Below are 25283 nucleotides of genomic sequence, written 5' to 3' on the forward strand. Positions count from 1 at the left end.
AACCCTACAAACCACTGGAATCATGATTAGGGTTAATGTGTGGAAAGACCCAAAACCTGCTTGTTTGATTATTTTTCCCTTCCCTTTGGAATTTCCTGCTCTGGAAACAAAATACATTGCACGAATTGGTCAGCTTTCATGTGCTGGGTGAACATTTCAATGGATAGGGGAATGCCCAGTTGGCCTTTCTTTGGTTTAAAAAAAAAATTGTTAGTGGAAAAATGTGTGCACTCTTGAATGGAAATATGATCCTAGACAGCCAGACTTAAAGTTGGAAGGTTATTAGAACTCTGTTCGCTTTTTTAGCCTTAATTTTGATTTTTCAAATGTTTTGTTTCTTGGTTTTAATTTTTGGTTTGATCTGTTGTTCCAAGGCAACTCTCCAGAAGCATACTTTCATGGTTTTCCTTCCCTTTTTTCAGTTAGTAAGTAGTTTACCAATCTATTAATCCTTCCAAGGGCCTCCAGAATCACACTCCCCCCACCACGGAATGTGCATTGTGGTTGCTGAGTGCTGAGAATGCTCAGATGACGTGGACATCCCTCTGCCACCTGCCTGCCCACTCTGCCACCTGGAGCCCATCCCTCCTGAGATCCTAATGCATTCAGCACAGCTTGGGTTTATATATGAGGAGGCAGTATTGATCTGAGAAGGACTACAAAAGAAGGCATTGCAGGGAAAAAGGCCAACTCTGGGTGTTCAGTGGGTGGATGAGAAGCACTCCTGGCACTGATTGGAAGCATGAGATGCCCCGCCTTTCCAAGGCAGGTGGCCAGTAAATTTTAGGTGGAAGGAACCAGTTGGATCTTGAAATTTCTGTAACTAATCCAGCCATTATTGTTGCATAGGAGAGCAATTCTAACTGTTAATTTTTCTAAAAATAAGCAGACATCATAAAACTTGAAACTGTATCTACCAAAATTTAAAGGAATTGCTTAATTCCCTGGATGTAGGATCAGTGCTTTTTTTTTTTTCTTTTTGAGACAAGATCTCACTCAGTAGATCAGGCTGGAGTGCAATGACACGATTACAGCTCACTGAAGCCTGGAACCCCAGGGCTCAAGCGAGCCTCCCACCTTGGCCTCTTGAGCAGCTGGGACACCAGGCACACGCCATCACACCCAGCTAATTTTTGAATTTTTAGCAGAGAGGAGGCCTCACTGTGTTGCCCAGGCTGGTTTCCAATTCCTGGGCTCAAGCGATCCTCCCACCTCGCCTCCCAAAATGCTGGGATTACAGGCATGAGCCATCACGCCCAGCCTAACAGTGCTTTTGGCGGTGTTTAAGTCATTAGTGAATTGTCACATCTGACAAAGGATGTTTCTTAGACCACTGATTCTCTTTGGTCAAATATATTTGGACGATAGTCCGTCTCCTGCTTAGTGCTTCATAGTTCTGAGAAGTCCCACACTTTGACCCAGTGTTCCCAAACTGATGTAATCATTTTTTCCACCCTAGGAAATCAGTGTTCCATGGATTGCATTTGGGGAAATGCTGGTGGATATGGGGATCCAGTGCATTTGAATGACCTGAGCCTTTAGCTTATGGCAAATGCTGCCACTCACCCTTAAGAGTTGATTCCACCCTCTGAAATCCAGCTCAGCCTAGATGTGCCTTTATTTCTGGCCTAAAAACAGTCTATAATAGAAAAGAGGTATTTGTTGGTGCTGTCATCACACATTAGGTGCTTCATAAAAGAGATTTCCCTGCCAGGTTCCTTTCACCATCAAGGGCCAGCTCTGGAGTCACCCGGCAACTCACCGCATCACCCTGGGCCTCATTTCCTCATCTGTAAAAATGTAAATTCCACAGTTATTCTATGTACACCGCCCTTATGATTTGGCAGCCATGGATCCTGGTTTTAAGGGTGAGTCAGGTGCCTTCCCCCTGAGTCACACCCTGGGCAGCTAGGACCAGAAGAGTGGAGGTGGCTGAGCAGGATTGGAATGAACCAGCAGGGCTCTCTGCACGCTGCTCATCACTTCTTAGAGGACCCTGGGCGCTCCCCTGCAGGTGCCCTAGCAATTGTTTTTTTGGAGAAAAATCTGTGCTTATGTTTTATTCCCCTCTCCGAGAACGTGCTAAAATCAAGATTACCGACTTGAGTTCGTGGCTCCATTTTTCCTATCACTGATTCTAGTGTAGTTGCTGCTCTCTTTAGCAGTAATTCACCGGGAGAAGAGAATAGACACGTTAATGAAGAACATACCTCTAAAATAAAATAGGAGTGAGGAAGGAATTCAAGAGAGTAGCGATGTTTTTCTCCTTCCATCATGACTAGCATTTTATTGAGCTGCATTTTCTAACACTCAAGAATGTATATCATGATCAGGAAGTGACTAGTCAATTAGGCGGTTTTAGTCTCTGTTCCTGCTTAATAGAATAAAGTAGCTTTGAAAGAAATCTATGTATATATGGGAACATCATTCTGTGATGACTACCATTTTTGAGGGGTGGTAATTTTTTAAATTCAGCTCTAATATAGAACCTTTTTTTGCTATTTTAATTAAACTAAAATTAATTTAATATAATTCTCCTTAATTAGTTCTGTAGTATCTTTCTTTAAACAGGATTGAGTGGAATGATAGGAGACTGACAAGCCAACAGTAAGTAGCACTCAGGTAGAAGTTGGGGAGTGTGTCCAGCATTAGAATATCATCCCAACCTGGGAGGCTTTCCCCAGGACGCCGGCAGTCAGGCACTTGGAGGCTCAGAGAGCCTTCCCCAGGCAGAAGGCACTTCCACCCGGAGACACAGCCTCATGAATATGCATCGGGGAGGGTTCAGGTGGAGATGGAAGCATCTGCCCAATGTAGTCCTCCAGAAGGTACTGTCTCTAGCGCGGAGCCACCGGCAGCGGCTCGCTCTGACAGCTGGCACCTTCCTGCATGCGTGTGAACGGCTTCCCTCCATGCTTTCTGTGTGTCCACCTGGCCCTGCCAGCACCCGCCAGCAGCATGCTGCGCTAGCCCCGCATGCCCACCGGTGACGACATGTCCCCGGCCCTCCCTGCCTTACAGGAGTCCTTCCCTGGAAAGAGCTTTCCCCTCTCAGGACAAGACACGTGCTGTCAGGTTTAAACGGTGCTTGATATTCTGTTAAAGTCAGTGGGAAACTGATCCCGTCTTGGGGCTATGAGTCTTAATCCTTTTTTCACTTGGTGAAAAACGGAAGTGTCTACTAGAATGGTGACCAAGGTGATTTATCAGAGGAACCCACAGCAGGAGCCCTCATGGTTGGTGGGACTGGGTGGGCAGCGGCCCCCCCATGCTGTCACACTGGGGGACACGAGGTGCGAGGGCAGCTCCCAGGGAAGCAGCAGATGGAGAGGAGAGCTGTGACAGCGCGGTGCAAGGAGCCACCACCTGGAGTCGCCTCCTCAGAAAGCAGGACTACCCTACAGCAAACATGGGAATTGTCCTAACTCCCAGGCACCAGGGAGATGAGGGGACAGCAGTTATGTTTTTTAAAAGGTATGGAGAAATATGCCTGCTTTGAGGGCCGAAGTGAGAGTGGACACTTACGCCTCTTCCTCTCCCTTCAAGAAATAAGAGACAGCCATCACTAGCTCCTCCGCCTCCTCCCGTCCTCAGCCCCCAGGACATTCTGGTTCTTCAAACACAGGTGACACACAGAGACAGAAGGGCACAGAGCTGCCAGCAGTCTGCAGTGTTGGACTGATTTATTTCCAAGCCCTATCTTGAGAAACAGAATTTTTTTTTTCCTGTTAAGAAATGAAAATTCTAAAGCAAAGCTAGCTCACAGAATGCTGAGTCATTCAGATTGCTGCTTAATATTCAGGTTCTTTAAGAGATGGCACTTCTGCCTTTTCCTATTATTTTAATTGTGAATAAGTTGACAGAGAATTTGGAATCATTTCAGGGTCAAGGGAAAACAGGTACAGCAGAAATTCATTAGCAGCAGGTGATTTCTGCATGCCCAGGACTGCAGTGGCTCAGCTACATGTCAGAAAAATGTGGGGAGGGCAGGTGTCTGCTGCTGCAGCATTAGGCAGAAAGAATGTGGGTGCCAAACAGAGATGGGGCTTGGGGTGCGGCCACGTGCCATCGTTCTCCCACGTTCACACTCATGAGGCATGGAGTGAGTTCTCCAGGGCTGGAAAGCAAGGAGCTGCCCCAAATCCTGCCAGCCTCATGTGAGGTGGTCGGCTGACATCTTTTGGTAGAGGATGTTGTTCACACGTCATGTAATGTGGCTGTCCATTGTTCCTGGCACTGGAATGCTCGCCAAGTCACCGGGTGGGCAGGCTTCCATCTGAGATCCAGCTCATCTTCTATGTGCTGTGAGGGGAGAGGGAAGGCGAGGGGTCCTTCAGACTGTAGCCACTTAACTGAGGCCACCAGATAGTTAGAAGGAGAGCTGGAATATAATATATCCTACTTATTCGGCAACACTTGCGTGTGACAAATACAGGGATATGAAGCATAACTAAGCCACTTAATTTATCAGTTATGTTTTTTCCTTTTTTTTTTTTTTTGTTTGAGACAGACTCTCGCTCTGTCACCCAGGCTGGAGTGCAATGGTGCCATCTCAGCTCACTGCAATCTCTGCCTCCTAGGTTCAAGCGATTCTCCTGCCTCAGCCTCCCGAATAGCTGGGATTACAGGCACCCGCCACCAGCCCCGGCTAATTTTTTTTGTATTTTTATTAGAGACAGGGTTTTGCCATGTTGGCCAGGCTGGTCTCAAACTCCTGACCTCAAGTGATCCACCCACCTCAGCCTCCCAAAGTGCTGGGATTACAGGCGTGAGCCACCGTGCCCAGCCTGTGCCTTTTCTTAACAGAATTATTGGTGCTGGGATTCCTTTGGATGATGAACTTTGGTGGAATAGGGCTCACATGTGATTGCCACAGCTGAGGTCTATGTGAAAGTCACCATAGGTGTCATGTGCATTGGAAAAAGGATTTTTGGAAAAGCTTCACCTGCAAAGGCAATTTGAGCTAGCCATCCCAGTGTCCTACTTGTGGCAGGCAGGGTTTCTCAACAGCCCTCAGTGTACAATAGGAGCATGGGTCAGAAAACCTCAGGAGGGTTTCAGAGCTTGAACTCATGGTGCCCTGAGATCAGTGGCCTTGGTTCCTCTTGGTTCCTGGTCCTCTTGGCCCATGAGGAAATGCCTTCCCATCACAGTTCCTAGGTCCTCAGCTGCCTTCCCCCCTCCTTACCCCCACACACGGTGGTGGAGAGAGGAGCCTAGAAGGAAACCCTGGCTCAGAACGTTCTTCAGGTGGCACTTTGCCTCTGTATCAGGTGTCCAAGATAACGTTTTCGGTTGAGGATCTAGGTGGGAGGGCAAGGAAAGCCACTGGCTTGTGGAAATGCAGATGGCCTCCGCTCCTGGATGTCACATGCCCCTGCACCATTCGGGCCGTTTGACGACAGACCTGTGCTAGATTTCAGAGCGAGCTCTCACCTGCCTATGTCAGCCCTCGGTACAGTGGGTCTTGCAGTGGCTTTTCAGAGCCCCTGTGTCCTGTGACTGCAGGGGAGAGGCGCATTGTCTCCTAGACAGAGCACGGCAGCCGCTGTGCAGCACACAGTCCTGTGGGCTCTGGCAGTGGCGGGACCTCTTGAAGCCGGTGGCAGATGAGAGATGCACCATGGCCCAGGTGCTCTCCCTGGCTTACCTGTTGAACCTGATTATGCGGAAACTTATTTCTGCAGAGCCTTGGATTTCAAATTGGAAATATGTCCTATATTCTAACTTCTGATTCCTTTTTCAAGCCTCAGTTTGCCCATTTCCACCTTAAGTTAATAGTGCTCTCATTCTGATGTACGATGCAGGAACATGTTTGCTGTGGTGAGAAAGAAAGGGGTTCTTTAAAAATGTGCTGGTTAGAGCCAGTGTTTCTAGCTGTTCACCTGTATAAGTCAAAATCCAGTGTCTATATAGTCACTTACCATTTCAGTTCTATGAAACAATAAAATACAGTACAGGGGTTTTTTTAGATGGAATCTCACTCTTGTTGCCCAGGCTGGAGTGCAATGGTGCAGTCTCAGCTCACTGCAACCTCCACCTCTGGGGTTCAAGCAGTTCTCCTGCCTCAGCCTCCTGAGTAGCTGGGATTACAGGTGTGCACTACCACACCCCGCTACTTTTTGTATTTTTAGTAGAGACAGGGTTTCACTATGTTGACCAGGCTGGTCTCGAACTCCTGACCTCAGGTGATCTGCCTGCCTTCGCCTCCCACGGTCCTGGGGTTACAGGCATGAGCCACCGCGCCTGGCCTGCTTGGTTTGTTTTTTAACCAGCTGTATCCATTCTGATTAAAGTGATGTTTTTCCTTCCCCCTCCTTCCAATACTAATTCAATGGAAGACTTTTATTTGTTGTGTTATTTTCAGGAATAGTAGATACCAACTGATATAATTTCACTATTGTTAGTTATGTGCTATTTTTATGTGAGTGCCCTAGCATTTATCCCTGGTTCAGAATATGAAGGCTCTCTGCCCTGATGAAATGTGTGTACCAAGAAATTGACTAGGAAGAAAAACATTATTTCTAATAAACCTGTTATCCTTCTCTATATTTTAATTTTACATTGGGGAAACGTCCATATTTAATTGGAGCTATTCACCACTGTCATTTTTAGTCTGGATTGTTGGAAGTGATGAACACTACACTGAAGTGCCCTTTGAGTGGGTGAAGGTTCTGGCCTCTGAGCCGTTGTTAGGGGGGAAGAGTAGAGCACACGTGCATCCAGAGAGGGGGCCGCCCTCTTCTGAATTTCAGACAGTGATGTGTCTATTGACAGCACTCGTTCATTCCCTGCACACTCATTTACCTAATACCTAGTGTGGGCCTGGTATTGTTAGTCCCTGAAAATGCCTGTACTGAGGACGTAGTTCCCATCATCTAGACCCACACGGTCTAATAAGGGAGGCAATTACATTAACTTTAAAACACGTGGTCTGTGCATTGTTAGTGACAACCGCATAGAAGCACCAAGGACCAGAGAGTCTCACTTATTGTAGGGAGAAGTGGAAGACTCACAGCAGCCTTCCTGTAGGAGGTGGCGTCAGAGCTGGACTTAGAGGACAGATTTGGAATCAGACTAGTGTTTGTGTTCCGGTTAAAGATTAGTACATATAAAGTGCCAGTTGCAGAGCCTGAAACATGGTATGTTCTCTAAAACTGACAACCACTACTGCTGTCATCATTGTCGCCATCATCATCATCGTCTGCCAGACCTTATTCATAGTAAAATATATTGTGCTAGGAATTAATTGATTTAGTTGTGTATAAATATCACAAAGAGAAGAAACTTTGGCAGTAGTTCTGATTATTTGTGGACCAAACAAAACAGTTCATCCAAAACCCAAAATTAGCTCCTCCAAAAGTCACAAACTCTTGTAGCAAAAGCTTCACAGAACCTGGTAGAAAGTGTATGGAATGTTTCCAGAGCAATAATTTATTGTTGTTATTTTTTAATGAATTAGTAAGTGAATATTTTAAACATGTCTGTTAAAACATGTTAAGAAAAACCATGTTTTTACTTCTAATGTGAGTATCAATAGACATAACTCATATAAACAATCTCTTTAGGGTCTTCAATGATTTTTTAGAGTCTGAAGAGATTCTGAGACCAAAAAGTCTAAGAACCCCTGTTCTAGAGAACAAGGTCTTCCTGGAACTCTGTTCCCCAGGTGACCTTTGTGCTGCAGGGAAGCAGGAGAGCTCAGGCTGCCTGGCCCATGTACAGGCTTTTTTTGACCAAATATTCGTAACATTTGCTTCTTGTCTCTCCAAGCGAGTGGTTCTCAGTCTTAGCTGTACATTGGAATCACTTGGGGTGATTAACGAAGATGCTAGTCCTCACCCCTAGACTGAGTGACGTGGTTGGTCTGGGATGTAGCTATAACATCATGATTTTTTAAATCCCAAATGATTTTGATGTGAAGTTAAAGTTGAGAACCACTGTTCAAGCCAATGAGAAGGTAGCCAACTTGGTAATGGCAGAATAGGGCAACAACAGCCTCTAGATTACTCATTTATTTAACTATCATTGCTACTAAAAATCTCAGGGAAACTACATCAAGTCCTTGTTATCAAAGTTAAAAATATTACTTTCCATAAAAAGGTGATGAATAAGAAATTTTGACAGCAGTTTAATCATTTTGCTATGTAGATTTTTTTAAAATAGTAGTTAGACATACTTTGTCTAAACAAGGATATATTCTTAGCACACTTCCTAGGTTCCCCCTTCATATACCATCAATTAGACTCTTTTTTTATTTATTATGTATTTATTTATTTATTTTTCTGAGACAGAGTCTCACTCTGTCACCCAGGCTGGAGTGCAACGGAGCGATCTCGGCTCACTGCAAGCTCTACCTCCTGGGTTCAAGCAATTCTCCTGCCTCAGCCTCCCGAGTAGCTGGGACTACGGGCATGTGCCACCATGCCTGGCTAAGTTTTATATTTTTAGTAGAGATGGGGTTTCTCCATATTGGTCAGATTGGTCAGGCTGGTATCAAACTCCTGACCTCAGGTGATCTGCCCACCTCGGCCTCCCACTGCGCCCGGCCAATTAGACTCTTTTATTTATTTATTTATTTATTTATTTATTTATTTATTTATTTTTTGAGATGGAGTCTCGCTCTTTCGCCCAGGCCGGACTGCAGTGGCGCTATCTCTGCTCACTGCAAAGCTCCACCTCCCGGGTTCGTGCCATTCTCCTGCCTCAGCCTCCTGAGTAGCTGGGATTACAGGCACCTGCCACCGTGCCTGGCTAATTTTTTGTGTTTTTAGTAGAGACAAGGTTTCACCGTGTTAGCCAAGATGGTCTCGATCTCCTGACCTCATGATCCGCCCGCCTCGGCCTCCCAAAGTGCTGGGATTACAGGCGTGAGCCACCGCGCCCGGCCACTAGACTCTTTTAACTCAGCCTCTGAGTTCCGTATTGTGCAGCAGGACTTGTTAGACCTTTCCAGAGGCTGCTCTCCTCTTGGTCATCCTTGTGGGCACTGTCGGCCCACTCTGATTTCCATCCACCAAGGCCTCACCAAAGGATTCAGGTGCATTTAGAGGCATCCATGTTACCATTATATTGGAGCAATCAAAACATAATATGGATGGCGCATCTATTCCTGTGAATACTCTTTAAATTTATAGATGATGAGTGCATTCCAAAGCACAACTGAAATTATTTTTATGCTCACAATTTTGTATTATCAAGAATATAACTCCATTTATTTTGTAGTCAGCATTTATCTTTATAGATTATTACTATTTTAAACTTTATGATGAGTTGGTAGTTACCACTCTCAATGTTGGAATGTTTATCTCCATACTAAACTTTTTGATGAAGTACAAATTAAGAATGATGCAGGTGAATAGAAATATTAACAGTTTCAAATTTGAAACAACTGAGAATCCTGCTCTTGATTCTAAAACCGCATCTCCAAGAGTGTATGTTGGAAAGAGGTGGGAAGCAAGCCTCTGTTTAAGGAGGTGGTCTCTAATCATCAGGACCTCCGAGAGGTCAACGTGAAGAGAAATGAGTTTTGCATTTTGACTTGTGCACTCCCCCAACCCTTGACTAGTGAACATGCTCAATCGAACCATCTACTTAGCCTTGCAGGACAGCAGGTTTTACAGAATAATTAGGCAGGTGCATATTCTGAGCCCCAGGAGTCTTTGCTACAAACCCATTCCATCCCATCCCCTGCTAGTCTAGCCTTAAGGATAGATATCTGCTTATTCACAGGGCAAAAGTGTGCTTTTTTCTGCAGTTTTTAAGTCATGCCTTAGAATATGGTTCTAAACCGAGGGTGTAGCCCACCTCTCCAAGGCCAGGCTTGCACTAATGAAATGGGAAGTTGCTGGGTTTGTCTTGAGAATGGCCAGTACATCTACTCCAAATGCTACCCCAGGAGGCAAGTATATTCCTCCCCCTACCCTGATTAAGTTTCTAGGTTTAGGCCCTTACAGGGGTGCTTTGTAATGTCCCCTTATAGCACTTCATTTATGTGATTTTTAAACACTAGTATCATCACAGCTGTGTATCTGGCCCCCCATCTCCCAGCACTCACACTGCTAGGCTGGGCTCCTGGAGGGGGCATGTGCTCTGTTTGTTGACAAAAAGATTAGCTAAAGCCCAAGGAGGGAAACTAAGGCCCCAGGCCATGATTGCCCACGTTTCTTTGTGGACAGTAAATCTTAGAAACATCACGGGGGAAGGGGTGTGTTGTGTTCCGCACTTGTCTGTGTGGGAAGGGGTTGATTGGTTGGGTCTGTTCTTTCGCTCCTGATACAGTCTTCTCAAAAACCTCTCACAGGCTCCGTCCATGCCACATCAGTAGCAGCCTCAAGAGTGGAGCAGGCACTGTCAGAAGTGGCTTCGTCTCTGCAGAGCAGTGCCCCTAAGCAGGGCCCACTACACCCCTGGATGACGCTGGCACAGATCTGGCTCCATGCAGGTACCACTCCGCCCATACCCACAACCCGCTGCTGTGCCAGAACCTGGGCGCTTGCCTGTTTAGCCCATGCCCCTCATTAGGAGAGATCAGAGCTTCGCAGTCATGCACCAAAATGTTACTACTTCTTTGCAGGAACCACGAGTGACTCTATATCCCCGGATCCCTTTCCCCTGCCTCGGTGCGCTGGCACAGAGCAGACATCTAGGAAAGTTTTCTGGATTTGACTCTAAGGATTCTTGGAGAGTTTGCCATGTGGGGTGCAGGGTTTGTGCTATAGAGACTGTCTTTGTGAGTGACTTAGAGTCATAGCTGTACCAACTGGGTAGATTTGAGTTAAAGTATTTAACTCAGCCTCAGTTTCCAAGTCTGTATGATGGGCTTAGGAATAGCACCCATCTCCCAGGGCTGATGAGTGCAATGCCTGGCACATCTTGACAGTGAATTCTTGGAGTCCCTGAGAGAGGGCCAGGAGGTGTTAAGGACACAAATGTCTTTATAAAGCCAGGGAAGGGGCTGTGTATTTGGTGCCCCTATGTTCCTGTGCTCCTCTGCCCCTCTCTGATGGCTCTCTCCGTAATTTCATAGAGAGACAGCAACAGCCTCTGACCTGGAGACTGGCCCGGAAGGGGGGCGTGAGTGCCCCTTCCCCAGTTCCCAGGGCACTCTGCTGGCTCAGTGATGCTTCTGCACCACTAAAAAGCCCAAAAATAAATGCAGTGTCCAGGCTTTTTTTTTTTTTTTTTTGAGATGGAGTCTTGCTCTGTCACTCAGGCTGGAGTGCAGTGGTGCAATCTCAGCTCACTGCAACCTCTGCCTCCCAGGTTCAAGCGATTCCCTTGCCTCAGCCTCCCAAGTAGCTGGAATTACAGGCGCCCACCAACATGCCCGGCTAATTTTTGTGTTTTTAGTAGAGACGGGATTTCACCATCTTGGCCAGGCTGGTCTCGAACTCCTGACCTCGGGTGATCCGCCCACCTCGGCCTCCCAAAGTGCTGGGATTACAGGCGTGAGCCACCGTGCCTGGCCTGTGCAGGCATTTTAATAACGAGAATCCCACTACACTGCGCTTCCAAGAAATAATGGCTGTGGATTTACTTACATATTTATATTTCAACATAAAAGGTAATTCCCCTCCTCAGGTTTCATCACTTCATCTGTACCGCCCTACCTGGGCCTTCTCAGGCTTGACTCTTACAGTGCGTGGTGAAAGCCCACATTTGGCTGAGAAGAGTGCTTATTATCCACCAATTGTCCTTCTGTTGACTCCTTTTTTGCCAAGGCTAATCGTATGATATTCCACCCTGTTTGACACCACTGGCAGGCCTTCGCATTGAAAACACGTTTGGATTTACCTGGCCTTGGCATGCCACAGAGCCCAGCTCAGTCAGCCTTTTCTGTGTTGGCATCTTCAATTGCACCACAACGACTACCATAAATTAACAAATTATATTCTTCTAAGCAGAATACAAAGGGGGTGATTCATGAATTCGCAATTGTTCTTCTCTGCTGCAGACGCCTGCAGCATTTGGCCTCTTGCTTAGAGAGGTCCCAGACATTCTGGCTCTGAGGGCTAAGGAGTAACAGTAACGCCTCCTCCACAGCTCCCTTATGCAAAAGTCCGGTCCCTGGCTGAGAACTCTGATGCCTGTCCTACTCAGTCACCCCCATGAACAATGACTACAGACAACAGAAAGGGAAGGAGTATGGGTTAGTGTCCAGGCCAGGTAAACCTGAACTGGTGAGGCTGGTGTAGGGGCAGGGTTGCCTTTCAAGTTGGTCTCCAAGTTGGGTTTCTGAAGTGCTGAAGTCTAAAACACCAGAAGGGCTGAAGGCCATCCCTCCAGGGTGGAACTAGCTCCCCTGACCTCAAAGGTGGTGCTTCTCTTGCTTGTTTCTCAGAAAACTTAATGAGCTGAAAGTCAACATATTCCAGGAGAGCTCCGCATGGTGTCTTACTGCCCCCAACTCAGTTATCCAGAGACTTTGCCCCACTTTGCATGGCCTGCCATGACTGTTGGGGAGGAAATTTTGCAGCTGATTATTAGACTATTGAAGAACTTAATGGCTAAGATTCAGCTGGGAGCTATCCTTTCATTTTATCTTTTCGGGGGGTTGGAGTCTCACTCTTTCGCCCAGGCTGGAGTGCAATGGTGTGATCTCGGCTTACTTCAACCTCTGCCTGCCAGATTCAAGCAATTCTCCTGCCTCAGCCTCCCAAATAGCTGGGATTACAGGTGCCTGCCACCATGCTCCGCTGATTTTTGTATTTTTAGAAGAAACAGGGTTTCACCATGTTGGCCAGGCTTGGTCTCAAACTCCTGACCTCAGGTGATCTGCCTGCCTCAGCCTCCTAAAGTGCTGGAATTACAGATGTGAGGCACCGTGCCCAGCCTTCTTGGAGCTGTCCTTGAATTTTAATATAATCACACGAGATCCATTTCTCATTGCATGGCCCATAGGACAGAGTCAAGTTCTCCTTCCTAGCGAATGGGTGTGGCTTTACTATTCTAGAAGGCGGTGGAATTGAACTATGGAAAGTGACTGTAGACCCTGTAGACCCTGAGCAAACTGTGCTGTGTGCATACGGTAAGCATTACGTGTAGGACGAATGAATGGAGTCAATTACGATCTTTTTGGAATTTGTGCCTTATTGACTGTTTCAAAGGAATGACTTTGCTTGAATCAAGATTTAGAATCATATCATATACTCACATAGTCCTTCAAGAGGAAAATTTAGAAGAAGACAGTGTCCACTGCACTGCCAGGTTTTACCTTATGTGATTTGAGCTGCACTGCTCTGAGAGGCAAAATAAATGTGACTCAATTTTTTGGCAGTTCATGGAAACCAGGTAACCTCTGTTTCCTGTGTCCATCATCAGCTCTCACAATACTGCCAGAGCCCATAAGTTTTGTAAGCTTTAGAAGAAATTAGTTAGATCAAGGCCTGACACCCAAAGCCATGGTGTCTGGGTGGCATTTTTGGGCCTGTTCTCTCCTGGTGGTTTTTTCTGGTGAACTGAGTACAGTGGGAGCTCGTGATAGGAGTACAGTGGGAGCTCGTGATGGGAGGACAAACTTTGTCTTCTTGTCATTATTCCCTAAACAATATAGTATAAGAACTATTTAAATAGCATTTACATTGTATTAGGTATTTTAAGTAACCTAGAGATGATTTAAAATACACAGGAGGATGTGCATAGGATAATTTAACATACACAGGAGGATGTGCACAGGATAATTTAACATATACAGGAAGATGTGCAAATCCTGCACCATTTCGTATCATGGAGGTGGACCCAGATTTGAGGCTTGCAGGAAAGGTCACTCGGAGATGACCTTGGATTTCCAGCAGAGAAATCTATCGTAGCAGAGAGTCCCTAGGCCACTTTTCTGGGCATGTGCACGGCAAGGAGACAGTGAGTAGGATACCTGTGCCGCCAGCTGCTTTGTAAGGGGACAGGCCCAGGAGACAAGGGATGCTTGCCCACAGCAGGTCCCCACTTTCTGTGTGGGAGGTGCTCCCTTCCATAGGTCCATGGCACACAATTGAAAAGCCACAAAGTGAAAAGGCTCCGTCTTATCCCTGAGCCTCAGTCACCCCCGCCACAGGCAACCACTGTCACAGGTTCTGTGCATGTTCCAGAAATCTCACATGCTGGAGAAATCCACCGCCCCCTGAATGTGCTACCTGGTAGGTCAGTGCACATCAGCACCTGTAAGGTGACTTATACTTTGTCACAGCTACAGAGTATGTCTACTGTATGGTTAGACCATCATTTAACCAATACTCTACTGATTAACATTTAGATTTGAATCTTAAATTCAGCTGATAACATTTAGATTATTATGACAATTTGTGCCATATTGACTCAAAGCAATGATTTTGCTTGAGTCAAGATGTAGAATCATATCATACATTCACATAGCCTTTTAAGGGGTAAATTTAGAAGAAAACAGCTTTCACTGCACTGTCGGGTTTTACCTTATGTGGTTTGACCTCCCCTGCTCTAGTATTTTGCCATCACAGATAATGCTTCAATAAATATCCCTATACACAGTCTACCCTTTACATTCTCGGGTTCTGCATCCATGGATTTAGCCAACCTTGCATTAAAAATATTTGAGAAAAACGTGTCTGTACTGAACAAGTACAAACTTTGTCTTCTTGTCATTATTCCCTAAACAATACAGTATAAGAACTATTTAAATAGCATTTACATTGTATTAGGTATTTTAAGTAATCTAGAGATTATTTAAAATCATCTCTAGTCACAGGAGGATGTGCATAGGATAATTTAACATACACAGGAGGATGTGCAAATCCTGCACCATTTCATATCAGGGACTCGAACTTCCATGGATTTTGGTATTCGAGGGAGGTCCCAGAACCAATTCCCCATGGATACTGAGGGCCAACTGTGTACTTTTTTTTATCTGTAAGATAAACTCTAAACAGTGGAACTGATGGATGAAAGGGTGTGTACTCTTTAATTTTGATAAGTTTTGTCCATTGCCTTCCACAGAATTGTACCAGTTTACATTCCAGTCAACAATGTGCTAATGTCCACTTTCTCACACCCTTGCCAACACAATGAATTCTCGGAATCCTTGATCTTTGCCAATCTGACAAGTAGAAAATGGTATTTCAGTTTTCTGTCCGTAGCTTTTGACCATTTATCTTCTTAGATACTGAGCTTTTCCTTTTTATTTCTAAGCATTTATTGTGCATCAAAGAAATCTGCCTTGTCCCTGAAATAGGTGCTGTAAACATCTTCTTCCAAGGGTTTTTTTGTTTTGTTTTGTTTTTTAGTTTTTGTTTGTCTTTTTTTGCCATTTTTAAAAATAAATTTATCAATTTTTTCTTATGGCATCTGTGCCTCCCATGATATTTGGAAAGCAACTACCCATGTTTGTGGTTTCTTTTCCTAAAAGTTCCGGGTGTCTTCCAGTGCCATTTGTCTATATACTATCCTGTAAAGAAGGTCAGAGGAAGGTTATTTTCTCCATTTCTGCAATGTGGGAGCCCAGGCTGGATAGAATGAGCACCTTTGCAGTCTCGCTGTGCAGAAGTCAGGAGAGCCCCATTAGAGCATGGGATGTGGCACCTCAAGACATGGTTCCTTAGGAGCCATTCCTCATCTTCCTTGAATGCACACCTTACTGCTGGCATTGTAAATTCGCATGTCCACAGCCCTTCAGCACTGAGCCGGGTCTTTTCCAAACCAAACAGCTTCTTGGTGCCCATTTTTCAATTTCCACCTTGGGACGGCAGCTAAAAATGACTTTACGGTAGGTGGTTAATTTCTGCTTGTTACTTACTAATAATTATAGCTTTCACTTTGGCACCTCTCATGGTTGAAACCAGCGGCTATTCTTAGATGTGCAAGATCAGATTTTCTGATTTCTGCTGGAAATTTAAGGCTGTAATACTCTCACAAAATACTTGGCCCTGGCCTGGCCTGGCCCCTTTGCCCAGACTCCTCCCAGGCACCAGAGGTTGCATCAGCAGGGTCCAGGGGTAATCCCATAGCCTTGCCCCGTTCGTGACGAGATGAAGACATCTCCCAGACAGGTGGTGTGTGCAGTCACTGTACAGGGAGCGCCTGTGAGAGGGAACACAACGTCCCTGAGGGTCAAGCCTGTCCAGCTAACGTTTACCACACACTGTGGATGTGTCAGATGCTATTCCAAGGACTTTAATATGTCTTAATTTGTTCAGTCCTCATAATAACCTTATGAGATATAAATACCCGTATTCACCCCATTCCATAGGTGAAGAAACTGAGACACAGCTATCAGGTCACTTGCCTAAGGTTACATGGCTAATGAGTTAGAAAGCCAGAATCTAAACCCAACCAGTGTGGCCCCAGAACCCTAGCTCCAACCCACAGTAGGCAGTCAGTTGTCAACACAGTACCGTCCAGCATCTTCACGTGCCACAGTGGAGCAAGGCACTGGAGTCGTATGGTTATGAAGACAGACACAGCTCCTGGCCTTCATGGCATTTGCAGATGTGAAACAGAACAATGACAGAAGCACTTAACTCCTTGTGCCGAGTGCTGGGGGGAGCACTGTAGGCCCCTGTGACCCCTCATAACACAAGGCCTCCTCCAACCAGAGGAGCCAGAGGGGGCCTGCACACACTTGGGCAGTGACCTCAGCAGTGACTAGCACCAGGTCAGGGAGGATGGAGACATAGAACAGCACGTGGGAAGTCCTGGGGGCAGCCTGAGCTCTGAGTGTTAGAGGAATGCTGGTCCCTGGGGCATGAACACTGAGGAGTAAGCAGTAAAGCAGCCAAGGGGAGCCAGGAGAAGGGCCCAGGCTCAGGTCATGCCAGCACCCCTGGTAGCCATGTTAAAATCTTTTACTTAATCCTAAAATCATTGGAAAGCTACTGAGGGACTTGAAGCAGGAGCATGAAAGGACCATATTCAAACTTTCAAAAGATCACTCCAAACTGGGCACTACTCAGGAGGCTGAGGTGGGAGGATGGCCTGAGTCCAGCTTGGGCAACATAGCAAGACCCTTCTCTGGAAAAAAAATCACTCCAGCTAAATGTGGAGAATGGGATGGAAGGCAGTCAAAGTGGATGCCAGCAGAGCAGGAAATTGGGATCATTGGTCCAGGTGGTGGAGGAGAGCAGCTTGGTCTGCAGTCTCAATGGAGATGAAGAGGAGGGGACCCTGAGATGCCTTCTGAGGTGGAACTGATGGGACTTGTTGTAGGTTGGATGTTGAGGGGTGAAGGAAAAGGAGGAATACGGAAGAAAACCTGAGTGTGGGGCTTGAGTCTGTGGGTGACTGGTGACACCAGACACATGCGAATTTACAATGCCAGCAGTAAGATGTGCACTCAAGGAAGATGCAATGAGGAAACCTGGGGAAGAACTGATGAGTTGGGGTCAGGGAGGCAGAGACTTCAGAGTCCCACTTGAGCTTGAAAGCGTCGGGTGCCTGAGGACAAGGAAGTCAGGATGCCAGGCAGGCAGGCGGCTGGATGTTCCGGTCTACATATCAGATCTGGGCTGGAAACATACCTTTAAGAGTTGGGTTTTAAAGCCCCCTTTAAAGGCCTAAGATAGGTGCTAAGATGGCCTAAGAAGAGAATGTAGGTGGAAAAGTGAGACTGAGCCCCTCCACATTTAACGCTTGGGGAGCAGCCGTGTGCCGTGGCTCATGCCTGTAATCCCAGCAGTTTGGGAGGCTGAGGCGGGTCAATCACCTGAGGTCAGGAGTTCAAGACCAGCCTGGCCAACATGGTGAAACTCCTCTCTACTAAAAATACAAAAGTAGCCAAGTGTGGTGACGGGCACCTGTAATCCCAGCTACTCGGGAAGCTGAGGTAGGAGAATCACTTGAACCTGGGAGGCAGAGACTGCAGTGAGCCGAGATCGCACCACTGCACTCCAGCCTGAGCAACAAGAGCGAAACTCCATCTCAAAAAAAGAAAAAAAGCTTGAGGAGCAGAGGAAGAGCCACAGCAACTGAAGGGGAGTGGTCGGCAAGGCGGGAGGAAAGCAGCGCAGACGGCATCGCGGCAGCCAGCCGGGCGGGAAGGAGCCCATGCAGTGAAGGCGAGAACCTGGGTCTGACTCATCAGTTACAACCCTGGCCCCGCTGCACACTAGCAGTGATACCTGGGCAAGCTATTCCCACTCCCACTGAGCCTCTGTGTCCTCTGTTAAAGGAAGAGAGTTAGGACAACCACATAACATAGCAAACACATAACAACTACTAAAAGAATGATTTTTAAGGAGGATGTGGCCAGTGGGCAGTGCCGCTGAGAGGTTGGGAATGGTAGAGACAAAAGCATTTGCTGGACCTGATGTATGGGAGTGTTGGTGATGGTGACGAGACTGGATTTAGTGGCGCGGTGGAGATGGATGCTGTCTGGTGTGGGTTGCAGAGCAAATGGCAAGTGAGGAAGTTGAGGCATAGAAAGTACACAGTTCTTGCAAGAAGAATCCCTCTGGAGCAGCAGTGAGGGATGTGATGGGGAGCCTGGGGCTTGAAGGGGGCTGAAGCCCATTGGAGCATGTGGACTGGGTGTGTGGAGCTGCGTGGGGACTGAGGAGGCTGAAGCCCATTGGAGCACGTTGATTGCCTACAGGGATGATCAGGTAAAAATGAGGCCCTCGGCATCCAGAAGAGAGGAGGGATGTGTGGAGGTGAAATGAATTCCCCCAGCAAGAGTGTGGTGGGGTCCAGGGCACAGGCAGAGGGGTTGGCTCTCAGCGACGAAGGCAGAAGAGACACAGAGTGGACGGAACAGAGGACACAGATGAGTTGTCGTTTTGGTGCCCAGAAGAGACTCGGGGTCCACTTGGCTGGCTTCTGACTTCTCTCTGAATGATTTGTCAAGGCAGCCGAGGGGATGGGTCAGGAGCCAGAACAGCGGGGCTGAGGGCATGAAGGGCTAGCGCCTGTCACTGCTGCAGCTAGGGGAGGAGGAGCTTGTCTTGCTGTGCCACGGAGCCCCTGGAGAAGGGATCCCTCTCAACAAACTGACACAGCCAGACGCAGACTCAGAGACTAATGGCAGTTGCACAGCCCGACCCTGGCAAAGACATTTGGCTGGGCCTTCAGTGAGGCCAGAGCCTGGGCTGTGCTCAATTTGGGGACTTCAGGTCCCAGCACGGGGTCTGGCCCAGAGAAGCTCAGGGTAGGTCTGCACCTGAAGACAAAATCACTGACTCCTTCCACTTGCTAACCCTCCTCAGACAAAAAAAGAATCAAGGCTAAGTCCAGTGAGAGCCGACAGAGTTGAAGGCCTCTCTAGGCCTTGAGGGCTTGGAAGGGTGACAGGAGACCCATCAGGACACAGGATCCCTTTCTGCTTGGCCCTTGAGCTGATTTTTATGTGAAAAAGAAGGTGGGCTCTAGGAGCATCCTCTGTGCTAGCAGACACCCTGCGTTTCAGGTGGGACCCCTCTGCCCTCCACAGCATCTCTCTTTAGGGAGGCAGGGTCAGGGGTAAAGGACATGGTTTGGAGGGGTCAGGGAGCCTGCCGGCTTGAGCTGCGAGATCGGGAGGTACTTACTGCCCTGCATCCTTTCCGTCACGTTTGTCTGCCAGGCGCAGGTGAGGTAGAAGATCTCGGGGCTGTTCTGAGGGCTGCCTCCAGCCTAGACTGCTCCTTTGTGTGCATTTCCAAAAGATGTCCCTTCTGAATAGGCTAAGCCCCCAGAGGGAGCAGCCTTGGCTAGTGGAGGACACCTTTGTGAGAAAGAAAGGGCTTCCTTGCATTCCTCCGGGTTGGTGCAACCCTGTCCAGGCACACAGCCTGCAGTGGGGCCCAGGCTGGTTGTCAGCCCCCTCAGCCCAGTGCCTGTGCACACCCTGCACAGCGAAGCCCAGGGCAAGCCCCTTGCAGCTGACATGAAGCAGGGGCTTGACAAGCATTTGATGAATGAATGAATGAATGAATGAATGAATGAATGAATGAATGAGGAAACTAGACCTGCGTGAGGTTCTGGGTGCATCTGTCACCAGGTCCCCCAGCCAGGAACCACTTCACCTCGAGAGAGAACCCTTCACAGTGTAGCTCAGCCCTTTTAGGATCACATCTCCCGTCTGGTTCAGCAAACCGTTCCAGGAAGCCCTCTGTGCGCAAGGCAGAGTTAGGGTGCGAGGAAGGAACAGGCTTGACCCAGCCCTGCAGGAGGGTTGGCACACTTGTGGCTCACTGTGACAGGGCAGATGAGGTTGAGGGGTGTCCCAGAGCACACACGAGGTAGAGGAAGAATGGGAGGGTGAAAAGTGCTTGCCCTGGGTTTCTGGGGGGTCCTGGGCAGAGGGAAGCTGAAAGGCATTTGGGGCAAAAGAGGAGGTTGGAAAGGCGGCAGGGCCCTAATTTTGAATTTTAAATGCCAAGCAAAAGCATATGGGTTATGTTCATGCCAAATAAGCTTTGTACACGGTGGGGAGATTTTATCCACAACATTTTTCATAGTAACCCAATAGCAGGGACAAATCAAGGGTTCCTAAGAGAACATTCAGAGCTTATGGAGCTCTCAAAATAAGGTAGGAAGTATCCACACCCCTTACCTTTGGTGAGAGGCAGTCAGCCACCAGCAGCCAGGACAGAATATCTGTGCCTGGAACCTCTTCGGAGAGTGACCTTCCAGACCCTGCCCTGCAGCTGGAGCACTGACCTTGCGCTGAAGTGCATTCTTGTTGGCAGCTGATGGCGTTGAGTTCCCAGAGCCGGCTTCGCTGTGCTTCTGTTCCTTTGGTACCAATTCTTGTATCTCTTAATAAGCTCACAAGGCCCTTTATTTTCTTTAAATTGAATTTACTCGTTGGTGAAAGGAACAGGGAGATTTCATTTGCTGTTGCTTCCCTGGCCTTCACCTGTCTTCGTTGACCTGTCCCACAGAAGTGGCTGCCCTGCTCTGATCCACACCCAGCATTCATTAATCTGCAGACTTTTCTTGAGCACCTACTAAGTTGTGTCCTAAGGGACCAGCCTCTAGATCCTCTGCTGAGGGATACAGAAATGACTGTGACTAGGAGTTGTCTATAGTTTAGTGAGAAAGCCATACTGTTTCTATGTGGGGGGCTTTGGGAAAGTATAAATGATATTCTTTTCTTCCTGAGTTCCAGACCAATGAAGATGAGGGAGGCAGATGGAGATCAAATCCCCAGCTCTGCTACTGGGGAGGCTGGGTGGAAATATGTGGTCCTTGTTTGGGTGGCGGACTCCCAGGAAAGAAGGCTTTTCAAGTAGTGCAGGTTCATAGTCGATACTTGTGGCCTCGTTCTGTCCTAGAGGCCCAGCCACATGCCTAGGCAAAGAAGGCTACATCCTGGGGTGATCTCAGAGGTGGTGGAAAACCTTAGAAATCCTTTCCTTTTCCTCTCCAACTCCATCTCAACCTACCTGATTGGTGTCTGAATCCCCACCACTAAAGCTTCATTCCTGGAGCCTAAGACGTTGTGCCCCATGCAAGTGTAATTTCCTCTTAGAGAGGGAATGCCTATTCAGAGTCATTGTCTTAGGGGGCCATGGTGAAATGGAAAGGCTAGACCTGGATCCCCCAAATACTCTGACCCAGCGAAATAGAGCTGCGGGGCTCAAATGAGTCTGGTTATCTCTTCGCACCTCAGCTTCCCCACTCTGCGGTCTCCAAGAGAGCTTAGGCTTGACTAAGAGTTACCCTCACCATTCGTGACTCGCTTTGAGCTCCAGGCTTCCTGGTGAATGGAAGTTGCTGGAGGAAACCCAGGCACTGGTATAAGGCCTGTGCTCCTGACGGATGTGGCAGGAAAATGCTCAGCCTGCGGTTGATCCCTAGGCACGGCCTTGTCTTGATCCCTGCCACTCTTGTGTTGTCTGATGCCTGCCACTGCCCTGGGAGAGCTGTGGGCCAGGCACAGGCCCCCCACCTGACAGGTGGACAGGCCCAGAGAAGGTGACCGACTTGCCCAAGGCCACACACGAGGCCCAGGGCCAAGAACCAAGTCCTCCATGTTCTCATGACACTGTGGCTTGCAAATTGGAAACCCTAGTGTTCCCAGTGGTGCCTCAGCGGCAGAGAGAGGAGGGCAAACAAGAGGTAGCCACACTGCCCACTCTTAGGAGTATTTTGTATCCTGGGGTAAGAGCTCTTTGGAAGAAAGAGCCTCCACTGGCAAAAATGGTTTGAAAATCGCTGCAGGACATTGTGCCTTCAGTCTTTCCTTTTGAGCTGAAAATGGAGGGATTTGGGAGCAACCCTAGGCCGTGCATTTTCCTGCCACATCTGTCAGGGTCACAGGCCTTATCAGAGCCATAAGTTTCCTCCAGCAACTTCCACAGCACTGAAAAGTGCCATGGGGGACTGGATTCTTTCCCTTTCCATCATGATCCTGACTTGGTTCCGTCTGCGTCTCCCGTTTCCCCATCACATGAAGGGAGCGAGAGCATCAGACCTGAGGCTTATGCAAGCTTGGCGACCAATGAGATACTTGGAATCACATTTGGTCTCACGGAGGACCCCTGGAGAGGAGGAATGACATGCTCACAGTCTTATTGGCATTTACGGCTTTCCCCACATTGATTCTTATTCTGGGCCTGTTCATCCCTGCTCTCCCATGTCAGCCTTTGTTCATAATGCTCTAAGTGGGAGAGAGAGGCTGGGCGGCCTCACCAGCCCACAGCATCTCCAGGATTGGGATCTTGGAAGTGAACTCACTCCCAGCTTGGCAGCAAGGCAGGAGCCAGGCGTGCAATGAGAGGGACGCTCTGTCCTGCTCCCCTGTGTTGCCGCCGCACTCAAGAACCAAAACCTCAGTGGGCACACATTTGACTCTTTGGTGAGAGCGTCGAGGGAATTGTGCTACTGAAAGGCGTCAGACAGCCTGATGGTGTCATTAGGAGGGTGTTTGTCTCCCAGAAGGGAGAGGTGTTGCCTGGTCCAAACTAAAGGACAGAGAAATGTCTTCTTTGTCCCTATAGAGTCCCCTGTGTGTACAGAAGTTCAGGAGGTACCTTCTAAGTTAAGTCTCCTGAGATCAGGAGGCGGGCACGGCTAGGCGGTCACCTTCAAGGCTCAGTGCGTGGTGCTGGAATTGCCCGTTTCTGTGTCTGCAGGAGTCACTCAGTATGCCCCTCCACAAGCCCCGGAGCCCTGTCATCTCTGGCGAGGAGGGACTGGCAGGCGCAAGGACAGACAGAAGGTACTGGGTGCATCTGGGTCAGGCGAGGCCCGCTTTTTCCAGGCCCTTCTCTTAGGGAGAGAAGGCCTGGGGAGTCAGTCGTTGGTACAAATATCATCACCAGGGAAGTGAGGTGTTCCAGGGAGGGACCTGCCAGGCTGATTGAGGTCAAAGGTTCAGCATTATCGCCACTAACCACAGCCATGAGATACACACCATTTCCCCGCCCCTGGGCCTGAAGCTGGGAGCCAGAAAGATGGATCTGCCCCAGCGCCTGCCAGGGCTATCCCTGGCATACTCGAGACCTCACAAAAATACTTACAGGGACCCGGCTATCAGGAGCTGCAGAAGCTGGGCTTTCCTTTCAGCTGAGGTGGGTGGTCAGAGAGCTCCCTGGGACGGCGGGATCCATCTGGGCCCTGAAGGAGGCTGGAGTGACGGCTTTACAGGCACAAGCCACAGAATCGACACAAGTGTGGAGACAGGGACACCCACTGTGTGTGCAGAAGCAGCACTAGCAAGGCCAGAGCCCGGGGGTTTGGGGAGGCGGTAGGAAGCAGTTAAGGGCAGTGTGCCCGGCTCCCAAGGCCTGCAGAGGAGTCGGATGTCTGCCTGGGCCAGAGGAGATGCTGTTCTCTGTGGGGGCTGCAAGCACAGGCTCCAGCCAGGTGGCCGGGGTTCTAATCCCAGCTCTGCCTCCAGTTTGCCCTGAGAACTCGGGCAGCGTGTTCACACTTTCTGCACCTCAGTTTCCTCATCTGGACAATGGGGATAAAATAATAGTACCTACTGGATCACCATGCAGATAAAATGAGAACTGAGAAGGCCTCTAGGTACAAAGCACATGTTTAATAAGTGTTAGCTACTACTGTTGTTAGTTACCATTCATCCATTCAGCAATTCAGTGAGCTCTGACTATGTGCCAGGCACTGTTCTAGTCCCTGGGGATGCAGCAGCGGGCAGCACAGACACCATCCCTGCCCTCATGTCACTTACAGCCCATATTCCCGTGGGTGCACACAGACAGAAAACCAGAGCACAGGGCCTCGGCCTGGCTGCCTGTTGGGCAGGCGCAGAAGCCACAGGCCCCAGGGAAGGAGGGCTTCGGAGCAGGTGGCTGCCGCCCCAGAGGTTGGCCTCGGGGTTAACCTGGCAGCAGCTGTGGAGGACAGGCTCATGACCAGGGCAGGAGGCAGGGAGGGGAATCTCTGCATAATTGAGGCAGTTTCCAAAGTGGGCTCCAGGAGATGACATGGTAAGGTGCACAAAGAAAATAGTAAAACTTTCTTGTTTCTTTTTGTTGTTGTTGTTTGTTTGTTTTGAGACGGAGTCTCGCTGTGTCACCCAGGCTGGAGTGTAGTAGAATGATCTCGGCTCACTGCAACCTCCACCTCCCAGGTTCAAGTGATTCTCCTGCCTCAGCCTCCCTAGTAGATGGGATTACAGGTGCGCAACACAATGCCTGGCTAATTTTTTGTATTTTTGGTAGAGACGGGGTTTCCCCATGTTGGCCAGGCTGGTTTCAAACTCCTGACCTCAAGCTATCTGCCCGCCTCGGCCTCCCAAAGTGCTAGGATTACAGGCGCAAGCCACCGCACCCTGCCTAAACTTTCTTTTTTTGTTTTTGTTCTTTTAACGTTTCTATTTTGTGTGCTGTTGTGGATCATATGACATGTAAGATATTAATTCATACAAACATACACATAACTGGGAGATGGGGGTGCAAACCTCTTTTATTGCAGGATACGCCAGTGGTCAAGGCAAGAGTGCTGAGGAAGGGTCTGGCCTGCAGGTGGGAGAAGGGGCCCGTGAGCCCCGACAGAGCAGGCGGCCCCTGTGTGGGGCTCTGGGCTGCAGACTTGACCATGTGGCCCTGCTGGCCCTGAAGAGGGGTGGGGGGCGATTCAGATGTCCCTGAAGCCTCAGGCCCAGCTGACTAGAAAGATAGTGGTGCCTCAATTGGCAAGGCTTCGGGAGAAGAGGCCCTAGGGGCCAGGTGACACGTTCCCCCTGGATATTCGACAAGTGTGCACCTGGGAAGCAGGGAGGCCGCCGTTGGAAACACTCAAAAGGGCTCTTCAGGGAGGCCAGGGCTGCAGAGGGGCTTGGCTCCACATGGAGGTGACAGAGTTGAGGCCTGGGGTCGGTAGGAAATTTATTTTCCTGCTTGTTTTAAAAGCAATAGCTTGGCTTGTCA

At 48.5% G+C, this 25283-nt stretch overlaps 1 protein-coding gene across 5 annotated transcripts in view; it reads left to right on the forward strand.

Moving 5' to 3' along the window:
- TTC7B (tetratricopeptide repeat domain 7B) overlaps positions 1-25283 on the forward strand; it is a 245935-nt gene that overhangs the window by 183276 nt on the left and 37376 nt on the right. For 4 of the 5 annotated variants that reach the window (XM_058429401.1, XM_032179321.2, XM_032179323.2 and 1 more), the window contains 2 exons: positions 375-425; positions 10304-10444. In XM_058429401.1, the coding sequence (XP_058285384.1) occupies positions 375-425; positions 10304-10444 (192 nt within the window). The remainder of the gene's footprint in view (positions 1-374; positions 426-10303; positions 10445-25283) is intronic. The other variant, XM_032179322.2, reaches the window with a different exon arrangement.

The sequence above is a fragment of the Hylobates moloch genome, unplaced genomic scaffold, assembly GCF_009828535.3.
Source record: "Hylobates moloch isolate HMO894 unplaced genomic scaffold, HMol_V3 SCAFFOLD_16, whole genome shotgun sequence".
Lineage (NCBI taxonomy): Eukaryota > Metazoa > Chordata > Mammalia > Primates > Hylobatidae > Hylobates > Hylobates moloch.